Raw genomic sequence first — 12,772 nt, forward strand, 5'->3', positions numbered from 1 at the left:
TTCGGCGAGATGTTTCCTGCCTTCCTTCCATCTTTATGGCAAAGTCTGTGATGGAATGAAACCGAGTGCCTTGTTCGGGCAGACCGTGCACCAGTTGTGTTGGAAGACTGGTGCCTGTGGAGGGTACCCTTGCTTGAGATGGACCTTTCCCTTCAGTGGTTGGAACTTGAAGGTTGGGGAAGGCTTGCTGTAGCATCTCAAATCGTGTTGCAGCATCTTCGTGGACCAAACTGTCAGCTGGAGAAAATGTCAGTGATTCACAGTCATGTTCTAATCGCTCTGTAAAACAAAAAAAAAATTCCTACATCAATTATTCAGATATTACATTATATTTTCATGTTAAAAATTTGAGAAATGCATGTATTCTGTTAAAACAAGTATAAAAAATAATTATTTACCGGTTACTGAGCCGACAGGAGATGCTATTTCTTCCATGGCAGCTTGAGAATAAAAGGTGGATACTGGTGTTACCACCTGTTCCCTTTGGATGATGGATTCTAAAACATACATTAATAAAATAAAAAAATTATATTGACAATTAAATATAACGTGAGACATTTCATTCTATAAAATTATACATGTGTAAAAAAAAAATATGTATATTCCTATGGATTGTAAAAAAATAATGATAATATATTGCTAGATAGTTATGTGCACACAATTTTTCACATCTTCATACCTTCTGGACTACGAGCAAGGGTTATTGATGTTCCCCCTTCTTCACGCATCTTTTCAATGGGTCTGGCTTCTATACATAATAATAAATTAGATAAAATAAATATATATATATATATATATATATATATACACATACACACACACACACACACACACACACACACACACACACAGAGATAGGTATATAGATAAAAAAAAATGACACATAAAAAAAAAAGTTTCCTGAGACCAAACAAAAAATTGATTCTGTGTAAACATTACCTTGTTGTACATCAGCAACAGGTTCCGAGACGTGTTCCTCAGTCACTCTTCTTCTCTTGTGAGCTGTAAGTTAATGTTAAAATACTATTAGATGCTATTACTAATTTTTGGACAGGATTGAAATAGTGATCAAGAGTGACACACAGGAATAGTGAGTGAGAGAGTGTGATAGTGAAAGGGATGGATAGAGAGAGATAAAGCAATATTAAGATAAAAAGAGGGAGAGTGACAGTGAAAGAGAGAGAGTGAAGAGAGAGACATTGATAGACCTAAGAGCGACAGTGATATAACAAGAGAGAGAGTCATAGTAAAAGAGAGAGATGGAGATATATGCATATTGTTTTACAATGCAAATATAATTTCCTTTTTTAATTGGTTCCACACTTTTGGCAGGATGAGTAGGCTTGGTTAAACGGCTTAAATTTTCTGTAAGAAATAATTTTAATAAGCTTTACAAAAAGTACTATATATAAAATATGTTATATCAACTTGATCACAATTTATACCTTGATTGGAAGCCGTTCTCGCTACTTCCACTGCGACTTGTCTTGGCATAAGCAATGTCACACCTATAATAAAAATAACATTTCTTGTTATTTATATAGAAGCAATAACATTACATTTTAGTTTTTTCTAATTGGTTGCTATAGGCAACATCCACACTTTTGCAAAGCCGCAGCTTAGTAAATCTAGCACTAAAGTGTTATCTGGGTGTAATGTGTAGTGTAAAGTATATAATATATGGAGCATGTATACATGCATGTGTGCATCTTTAATATCATACCTTCTCCTTCTACACTCCTCTGGCCCTTGTGTCCTTGAGAATAACCCAAATCTAAAATACATGCAAAGAAACATTTTTTAGTACATCTGTATATAAGATTTTAGCAAGGCAAGAAAAAATAAAGAAGAAGAAAACATTTATTCATTAGTATACATTTGCCTTTTACCTCCTGATTTGGATTTTCTCTTCCGGGGTACTGCTTCACTTTCATGTCTTCTCCTTTGTGCTGCATCTTGTTCTGCAAAATTGTAAAAAAAAGTTTAGAAATTTTTTACAATTTAAATCACATCATTACTTTTGACAATTATACATACCTCGTGGCTGGAAGGTGGATGGATCAAGGGTGTCCACTGTCCCTTCCACTCCTTCCACAAGATCAGCACTGAGAATTTGCCGCATCTTCTTCTCCCAAGGCTTAAATTGTAGGCGCAGTGGCTTGCCACCACCGGTTCCCCTGGAATGACGGGCAACGGCTGCCATCTTCGCCTTCGTGGTGCGCTTGCAGTCCCGAAAGCGTTTCATGCAAACCGCAACTGATCTGACTCGAACACCTACTGCGGACACAGCAGAAGCAATCTGGGACCAAATCTTCTGCTTATGCTTGAAGGACGCCTTCAGCGATTGGGCACCCTTCAGTGTCTCGTAATGTTGCAGTACCCCAGCGACAAGGACTTCATTCTCCTCAAGTGTGAAGCGCCTGGATCGTGTTACAGATGGTCCTTCTTCGTCATCAGATCCACTCTCTGTAAGATGTTGCTGCTGGGTGCTTGTGCTGGCTTGCACGCTGCTCACAAACTGCTGCCGCCTTCTTTCTTCTTGCCGCTCCTCAGGTCTGTCTTCCATTCCTCGCCACTGCTGACAATTTCTTCTTGGGTTCCCTGTGTAGAAGAAGAAGAAAAATCCCTACGCTCCCTAGACATGGCTACTCTAATAAATTTTACTTGCTAAAACAAATAAAAACTATTGACAACACTTGCCTAAGGTTACAGTACACTAGTATGTTATAAATATACTACTACTATAATACACTATTAAACGACACAAGAATATGCAGTTGTATTGAAAAAAAATTATAATATAATTTTTAAGGGACCGAACTAGGTTCAATACAATTTATGTAATTTACAAAAAAGTTAATGCTAACTTATTACATTTATTCAAGAAAAAAAGGACAATAGTGCAATTGTAGAAATACAGGAAAACAATAATCTAAGACTAATGAAAATTTAGGCAGTTGTATTTAAAATAAATTATTATATAATTTTTAAGGGACCAAAGTAGGTTCAATACATCAATATAAACTACAATTAAGTAGTAAATGCTAACTAATTCGATTTATCAAAAAAGGACAATACTGCAATTGTGAAAATACAGGGAAAAAAAACACAATACTTTACACAAGTACAAATATATTTATGTGTGTGTATGTGTGTAGATAAATATATATATATATATATATATATATATATATATATATATATATATATATACAGGCCCTAGGTGAGGTATTACATAACCCAGCAAATAAACATTGTAAAAACACCAAGAAAAGGGTGGAGACTGGAATATTTGCTACACCAAAGGTGGCTAACACATATTGGTATTATGGCCTTATAGCAAGACTCCACTAGCTTAGTGCCCTAACGCATTCCCCATAATTGTTAGTGTGGGGTTTCTGTCTGGCATGTGGGTGTTGGACCACTTTGAAACAAAGTGCCACTAGCACAAGAGAAAAATATTGTTATCCTGTTTGGGCAAGGGCCAAAAGTTGGTAGTGTTTGACCTGACACTGCTAACATTTTTGCTTTCTTTATATACATTTACCTGTAATGTCATGCCTATATTCCTACGCACATCCCATGTTCGCTCTAAAAGCTGAAAGTGTCCAAACAATTTACTACTAAGCAACCAAACACACATATATACCTCCACTCTATGGACATTTTCTAAAACTAAACATTTACCCCATTGAGCGTGTTTGTAGGCTATGGTGTAGGACAAAATAACCACACATAGATTTAATATATTTTAAAAAAAAAACCTGTTCCACAATAGTTTTGAAAGCACTACACATGGATTTATGGGTATTAAAAGATTAATCAGTGCACTGTAGTAATGGTACAAAATGGCATGACAACTGATTGCTGACACATTTGCAGCATAGGCTAGATTTATTACATATATGAATTCAAACGTGCTGACAAAAACAAAGCAAACAAGGTAATGGTCTGTGTGTGTAAAAGTTCCTTGGATTAAGAGATGACAATCTGGCCAGACTGAAGAGAGACATAAGCAGGCTTGGAGCTCTGGAGAAATTCAACATGTAGCGAGACACGAATTGCACAAATCCAAAATCCACGGCAACACAACCCGTTGAATGAAAGTCAACAAATTAATATGGCAATATTAGCTCACACAACTTGCATTTTGATATCAAGAGGTTGAGCACTGTATTGGCATGTGTAAAAAAGCCGGTAATATTATAGTGTATAATAAGGGCTTGTGTGTTTGGACTATACCTAGGATTCTGAATGCACTATTTGACTTCATTACAAACACCAAACCCATATGTTACATAGCTAGCATCTGCCCATATGTTTTGTTTGTGCAACCACACATTGCAGGCTTAGTAACAACGACATTATTGTATGGAGCACACTCACTGGCCAATCACATTTTAGTGCAGATAGCACTATACTACTTACATTTGTCAACACCCTTCACCATGGCAACATCCACCAACTCCAAAGGGAAGTGCAATGGCAGAAAAGCCAGCACAGCAGGCCAAGTGTAATCTAAAAGCTGTAGATATAAGAAAAACAAATAAAGTGTGAAAAATGTGCACTTATCAACACTATATGTGCAATAAACCCACCTTGCAAGCTTGCTACGTGGGTTCGAGTCCTCACCAATTCTCTCGGCTCTTAGGGATCATTAATATCCTTACACTATTTGTGTTGCTGTTAAAAGTGTCCCTGTGGTAATAGTACACTTGTTTTAAATTTGCATAAATCATGTGTGTAAAACCCTAAAATATAGTTTAGAGTTATTATATGTCTATTATTATTATTTGTTATTGCAAACGCACCATCACCAACTGTCAAATCAGGCATGTAACATATTGAGACTAATGATATTGGTAATTGTTCAGAATGGTTGGAGATTTATAATAAATATTTATGACAAAGTCTATTGTTTGGGAGACATTTTACATAAAATGAAATAATTACCCATGCAGTGTGCACACCATTCCGGCAGTGGAATGAATGTGGAATGCACTGAGGCAACCATTCCGGCAGTGGAATGAATGTGGAATGCACTGAGGCAACCATTCCGGCAGTGGAATGAATGTGGAATGCACTGAGGCAACCATTCCGGCAGTGGAATGAATGTGGAATGCACTGAGGCAACCATTCCGGCAGCCGGAATGCACTATGACCTGGATTCTCCCCATAATGCTGAGAAGATATGTGGCTAGCAGTGTACAGGCCTATAAAAGCCAGTCCTCTTTACTGAAGAGGCAGTAAGCAGCAGAGGGCGCTATTTCCAGCTAACTAATTCCAGCATTCCGGCAGTTCCGGATTGAGGCCAAAGGGCCAAAATAACATCAAACATGTTGCACTTGCGAATTGCATTGATTAGAAAGGGGTATGTAAACATTTGTAAGATATCTAAAATCTCAATATAATTTTTGTTTTTAAAAAAAAATAAAAAATGGCACAAGCAGTCTGTACTGATATGTATGTATGTTGTGCATATTACGTTTTGCATTTTAAACGCAAAAGATGCTCCTAAAGGCGTTTAATAGTGGTTTTAGCTAGCTGTATTGGAGTTAAACATGACCCTGGCCTTCCTTAACTTTTGTGAAAGATTTGAGACAGGAGTGACGTCAGTTTCACTCATCTGGCCAGAGGGAACGCCTACTATTCTCAAGTGAAAAAGCATAACGCCTACTTTACTCAAGTACTATCTCATCTCCGCCCAGTCCGCGCCTACTCTCCGCCCATTCCCACCCATATGTTCTCAAGTGGTCAGCAGTCATCTCAAATCGATTTGCGTTGGAGTTTGAGATTGAGTCGCCTTTTGAGAGCTGTATCTGCCGTGCTTGAGTAGCGTATGTAGTGTTTTGCGCTGCTTAAGTGTTGTTTTGCGCATGCGCAGAGCCATTTAGCAGATGCGTATGCATTTGCGAACTTTGATGAATCGGGCCCCCTGTGTGTACTTTGTGAGTCTGAATAAGGAAAATATTCTGTATGCGCTATTGGAGTGCTAGGACCAAACGGAGCTAGGAACTTTCCTTCTTATGACTTTGTGTCTGGACGGCTATTATAGGCAGCGCACCCAATCTGAATGTTTGCTTGCAGTCTTTAAGGAACACCGCGGACTGAGCACGGCTATGAAGAAATCGTGAGTTATACACTCCAACACTGCTCTGCATTGTTCCTTGTTGTTATCTCCTGTACGGTTTGGAGCCTCCGGATATAACCACCATTCCCTTCAGTACTGTTTATTGAGGTCTGGATTTCCATCACTCGAGTATAAGCCGAGGAGGGCTTTTTCAGCACAAAAAATGTGCTGAAAAACTCGGCTTATACTCGAGTATATACGGTATATATATGTGTGTATACATATACACCTTTGTGTGGTGGCAAGGGTGGGGGGGATTGATTTGATTTCAACTGAACAAATATTAGGGCCATCGTGGTCGAAACCTGTGGAATGGATAACTAGGTATCGGGTAAATGGCATGTGGTAAATCAGGGATTTTGGACAACTACAATGCACTCAAAAGGAATAAAAATCTGAAAATGGTTTAATGTCAATATTTGCACTTTACCATTGCCTCAATCTTCTGTCTGTCCTTGGCCACCTCCTCCACCGCCTGTGTGGCTGCCGCAGGAGCCTCCGCCACCTCCTCCTCCACTGCCGCCACCTCCTCCTCCTTTGCTTCCTCAACCTCCTCTGCCGACTTTTCCGCCACCTTTTCCCTTTGGCGGCCAAGATTCATAGGGCTAGATTTACTAAGCTGCAGGTTTGAAAAAGTGGGGATGTTGCCTATAGTAACCAATCACATTCTAGCTATAATTTTGTAGAAGGTACTAAATAAATGAAAGCTAGAATCTGATTGGTTGCTATAGGCAACATCCCCACTTTTTCAAACCCGCAGCTTAGTAAATCTAGCCCATAGTGTCTTTTGGAATAAATATTACACATAAGCTTATGGTTAAAAGTTCTACCTGTATCACGATTATATACATGTAGGCAGATACTTATGTGAGCTGACATTGTGAAACATGCATTTTTCAGCAGATACAGTGCATCCGGAAAGTATTCACAGTGCTTCACTTTTTCCATATTTTGTTATCTTACAGCCTTATTCCAAAATGTAATAAATTTCTTTTCTCTTTCATCCAGTCTGGGGGACACTGCTTACTATGGGGTGTGAAAGGGAGCATGGGAGTTGGCACCTAGCTAGTTAATTTCTAGCAATGCTGACAGACCCCTCCCCTTTATAACTCCCCCTCCCCTGCCTCTTCCTCCTCAGTTTTTTCTAGGTGCCAATGGAGTTAGGCACTGTTTTAGTTGCTGTTTTAGCAATTGCATCGGCATGTACGGTATCAGAATTGGGAGCTCTGTCTTGCCGGGAGCCATATCTGGTTTTTCATGAGGACTGAGCGGTTTTGAGAACACTCCCCTCCTTTGTTCCAAAAGTGGTGTACTCTTTCCATTTAAACCAGGAAATTGTAGTTCCGGCTTTTTCATCTTCTTCTCACTCTGATCGGCAGTCTATGAAAAAGTTAGATGTGGTCAGGGCTCTCCGTATTTATGTCAAAAGAACATCTCAGATTAGACGAACCGATTCTCTGTTTGTCCTATATGATTCTAACAAAAGAGGCTGGCCAGCCTCTAAAAAGTCCATTGCAAGATGGATTATGGCAACTATTAGGCAGGCTTACACAACAGCTAACCGGCCTGTGCCGGAGAGACTAACGGCCCATTCCACCAGATCGGTAGGGGCGTCGTGGGCAGCGAGGAATGGGGCTTTTGCTGACCAGCTTTGCAGGGCAGCCACCTGGTCTTCTGTCCACAGATTTACCAAATTCTATTAATTTAATGTATTCGCATCCGCAGATGCAGATTTCGCTCGTAGTGCTCTGCGAGCGGGGGTTTCAGAGCGGTCCCACCCTTAGGGGGCTGCTTTCGAACGTCCCCATGGTAAGCAGTGTCCCCCAGACTTGATGAAAGAGAAAAGAGGATTTATATACTTACGCTAAATCCGTTTCTCTGATTCCGTCTGGGGGACACTGCGATCCCTCCCTTCTGCTTTTCCTCTGTGTGCTCTTGTTTGATTGACCCTTCTCCTTGGGGGCTTTTTAAATAAACTGAGGAGGAAGAGGCAGGGTGGGAGTTATAAAGGCGAGGGGTCTGTCAGCAATGCTAGAAATTAACTAGCTAGGTGCCAACTCCCATGCTCCCCTTCACACCCCATGGTAAGCAGTGTCCCCCAGACGGAATCAGAGAAACGGATTTAACATAAGTATATAAATCCTCTTTTTTCCCTAAAAATTCTACACACAATACCCCATAATGACAATGTGAAAAAAGTTTTAGATTTCTGCAAACTTTTTTTTTTCTAAATCTATTTATTTTTGACAACATCAGGAACATAAAGTGAATAACATTTGGCATTAGATATTGGACTTTTAAATAAAAATGACATTAATTGCATATAATTTATATAGCTAGAAAATAGTCTATACATGTGCTACTAAATATATTCGTAGAGTTGGGAGTATTTTCCAAAATAACTTATTGCAATAGTGAAACATAATAAACCTGTTTCTGACAGGTAATGCCTGGATCTGAATCTAATCCTGGAATCCAGGCTGGGAAAAGTACAATGTTGTTGGATTTTTCTGTATAAATGTAGGAAAGGGGAAGGGACCAGGGAAGGGAAAGGGGGTGGTAAGGGAAGACAAGATATATGTCCATCTAGGGCAGGGTAATCTGCATCGCTACGCCCCAGGGGGTAAAAGAGACAATACTTTAGGAGAAAGAGGAAAAGAGAAAAATGCTTAAATGTCAAGAAGTGAGGGAGTGGCTCAACTAGTACCAGGTAATGGAGTGTGATAAAATGTGTACCATGAATCCTATGTCTTATGAAAGTTTAAAACCTTATCATTTAAAAGGCTTGTGATGTACTCCATCAACACTATATACCACACCCGAGAGATCACCGCCTGGAGACATGGAGGGGATGAGGATTTCAATCTGCCACAATTTGTAAGCGGGTAGCTGCACAGACATGTTGTACAGGTTTGTCCCTATGTTTATCAATGGTTTTCACAGGAGAACAATGCAGCATGACCAGGGGGTCGAGTATTATGTCACTGTCCAGGATCTGAGTAAGTTGCGCAGTCACCTGTCTCCACAAAGTTGAGATGTGAGGGCATTGCCACCAAATATGGTAAAAGGTCCCCACTCCCCCACACCCCCTCCAGCAGAGATCAGACGTGTCTGGATAAAATCTGTGTAATCGTGTGGGAACCAGATACCAACATGTGTAAACTTTGAATGCATTTTCCCTGATTGAGGTGTTAGATATCCTGAGCCTCAGCTTAGACCAACCCTCCCTGTCCAAAGTCCTCTAAGTATCACGCTCCCATGTCGAACAATTCCAAGGTCTCAGTGGTCGGTGATAAGATATCATGGAATATGAGGAACACCAATCCTGGGAAACCTACTTGGTGCTAACAAAATTTCTCGAAGGAGGTAGGTTTCCGCATTTTGTAGGATTTGCATTGGGCCTGGATAAACCCTCTAATTTGAATGTAGGAGAAATGCAAGGAAGATGGGAGGCCCGCTCTCTCACTAAGATCTGAAAATGTGCGTGGAGCATATTCCCCCGAGATGTGTTTGAATTGGGTTATACCTGCTTTCTGCCAGGGTGTGATATACGAGAATTCCCTGGAGGGAGTGCCGGATGGTGCCAAAGTGGAGTAAGAGGTGAAGGGAATGTAGCGATGTCCGTCTTCTTCCTGATAAGTTTGTCCCATATGTTTAGCGTGAATTGTATAGTGGGGTGAGAGTATACAGAGGCTGGTCTCTGGGTACGTGGGAGCCAAGGAAGGTATTGTAGAATGTGGGCGGGTGTTAGTGCATTCTCTAAGTCTACCCATCTCTTTTTTCCTTGGGTTGTATGCCAATGAGATAATGTGACTGAGGTTGAATGCCTGATAGTAATGTTCAAACATTGGTAGCCCGTACCCCCCAGATACAGCTGGTTTGGCTAAGCAGGAGCGCCGAAGTCAAGGTTTTTTACCGTGCCACACGAATTCTCCACATATCTGTTGTAGCGAGGACAAGACAGTCCTCGGAACTGAGATCAGGAACGTTTGAAATAGGTATAAAACTTTGGGGAGGACATTCATTATTATCATGTTTATTCTGCCAAACCAAGAGATGTATAGGGGATCCCATTTGATTAAGTCTCTTTTGATTGTGTCTAAAAGTGGGATATAGTTAGTTTGGAAAAGTGTGTTGTAATCCTTGGTGATGAGTATCCCGAGGTAACGTAGAGATTTGGGGCGCCATTGAAATGTGAATGTAGTCTCGAGTATCGAGTTTTACAAATAGTTTTATATCTGCATTGAGAAGTGAGATTGGGCGATAATTGGTGCAACATGTAGGGTCCTTGTTTGGTTCTGGAATTACAACTATAGCAGAACATGTGGTTTAGTTATGGAATGTCCCTCCCTGCATTATGTGGTTATACATCGAAGTTAGTTGGGGCATTAGTTCTTTAGAAAAATCTTATAATATGACATCATAAATCTATCAGGGCCTGGGGCCTTAGAGCTCTTCTGGGATTTGAGGGCCAATGTTACTTCCTCTTCCGTGATCTCACAGTTGAGGGTGGTTATCTGTGGTGGGGAAAGCGTGAGTAGGGAGCATTTATCCAGATAGGTGTCTATTGTCTGGGTATCTGGGTCCGGGGTAGACTGTGTAGGGTGAAGGTTATACAGTGCCTCGTAATAGGATCAGAATGTGTTGTTAACTCTTGGGTCAAAATACAAGGCTCCTTTTTTATCCCTAATTGAGGGAATGGCCTGCGAGGCGCGTTTTGCCCTAAGCCTTTTGGCCAGTATTCTGTCCACCTTGTCTCCCCGTTCATAAAATGTCTGCTTTAACCATCTAAGTTGGCGTTCCGTTCGCTCTGATTGTATCGTTTGGATCTCTCCCCTGATTTTTTTGTATACTTTGGAATAGTGTGTGGCAATTAGTCTGCTGTGAAGAGTTTTGAGATCTCTGAGTTGTTCAGACAATTTATGGAGTGTCAGAGAGTGTTCTTTTTTCCACCTGGAAGCAACTGAATTCAGTTCATTTAGTTTCCACGAGGTCCGTCTCTGAGGGTTTTGATGGAGGTTGATCATTAGTGATAGGACGGAGTGGTCAGACCACGTATTTGGTATGATGTTCGCCAAAGTAATGTACCGAAACATTTGTGTGCAGCTCAGAAACATATCGATACAAGAGTAGGATTTATGTGGGAAGGAATAAAATGTGTAATCCCTGGAGGTTGGATACAGTGCACACCAGGGGGTAAATGTATCATACTCCGGTTTCTTCAACTCGAGGGAGTTCGGCGAGATAACAGCTAAAATTTAAAGTGGCACTGCCTTGTAAAGGCAAGTTTCCCTTTACAAGGCAGTGCCGCTTTAAATTTTGGCTGTCATCTCGCCGAACTCCCGCGAGTTGAAGAAACCGGAGTATGATACATTTACCCCCAGATATCAAAGAGACCAGCCTCGGTCACCTGTGTTTGAAGGGTTTTCGTATGGGGTGGTGTCTTAGGGATAGGTCTGGAAGCTGACTTGTCCAGGGAAGGTGACATAACCGTGTTAAAATCACCTCTGCGTATGTGATGAAGAAGCATTCCTCTGCGTATGTGATGAAGTGTAGAAAAAATGTGAAGAAAAAAGGCTGACTGACCTGTGTTGGGGGCATAGACATTGGCGAATGTGATGTCTAAGTGTCCGATCTTCCCTGTGAGTATGAGGAAGCGGTCCTCCGGGTCCTCATTGGTTTTTGATAAGACAAAAGGAATAGAGCTACGAAACATAATTACCACTCAGTTTTTCTTAGAAGAGTGAGAGGTATAGTACACTGTGGAGAAGCAACATGAGGACAAGAAGGGGTGGTCTCCAGCTTTGAAGTGAGATTCCTGTAAGAAGATAACATCACCGTTAAGCTTGTGAATGGTGTTATAAAACATAGATCGTTTTTCGGGGTGTGTTAAGTCCCTTGACGTTTAGTGATAAGACTGTAATTGTCATGACCGGTGTGTTAGAATGTCTTTCTGAAAATAAAGTGAATAGTGGAGAAGTGGAGTGTGATGACAGCTAAGTATGGAAAGGTGAAGAGGATGAGATAGATTGGCAGAGAGAATAATATAGGGAAGTACAGAGGAAGAAATGGAATGAGTGAAATGGGGAAATAGGGCAGAAAGGGCAAGGAGTGGAAGATGGGAAAAGGGTGTAGACCAAAACCTCACGTAAGAGGGATGGCCTACAAGGGAAGTGCCTAAAGAGTAAAGTAGGAGTAATCTAGGTACTTAGCACCTATATGATGTATTACTATAGGGCACTAGAGGTGGGAGAGCAGCTAAACAAAGATTGTCTATGAAATGTAAAGCGAGCCTAAAGACCTCCCTGAGGTCTAGCTCCTTAACTCCCAAAGTGTGAGGGGGTTGAGGCCTGGAGTGAAGTATTCCCCTGCCTGTCCAAGGGAAAAACAAAATACTAGTGAACAAACATTAACTAGGGGTAGCATAAAAGTGAATTAACAACATGCAGTTGACTAGAACACATAATTGCTTAATCAATCAATATCAAGTAACATGAATTCGTAAACATGAGATAAAATTCATACTATTTAGAGTTAGACCCGTGAGGGTTATGGTAAAGATACTACCACGACTGATGGGTGGGAGCTATTCAAGGTGGTTGCAATGACTGGGGACCATGGGGTCTGTTCCAGGAGTCACGA

General features: G+C 40.8%; 1 protein-coding gene across 1 annotated transcript; it reads right to left on the bottom strand.

The window, feature by feature from the left end:
• Nucleotides 1-559: 559 nt before the first annotated feature.
• LOC142139901 (uncharacterized) lies at nucleotides 560-2,758 on the bottom strand. The gene is made up of 6 exons (XM_075197762.1): nucleotides 2,038-2,758; nucleotides 1,890-1,961; nucleotides 1,724-1,774; nucleotides 1,446-1,508; nucleotides 940-1,002; nucleotides 560-564 (listed from the first exon to the last, which is right to left on the bottom strand). Exons 1-6 carry the CDS (start codon nucleotides 2,564-2,566, stop codon nucleotides 560-562), a joined length of 783 nt encoding a protein of 260 aa, XP_075053863.1. The 5' UTR covers nucleotides 2,567-2,758.
• Nucleotides 2,759-12,772: the final 10,014 nt, after the last annotated feature.

The sequence above is a fragment of the Mixophyes fleayi genome, chromosome 2, assembly GCF_038048845.1.
Source record: "Mixophyes fleayi isolate aMixFle1 chromosome 2, aMixFle1.hap1, whole genome shotgun sequence".
NCBI classification, from domain to species: Eukaryota; Metazoa; Chordata; class Amphibia; order Anura; family Limnodynastidae; genus Mixophyes; species Mixophyes fleayi.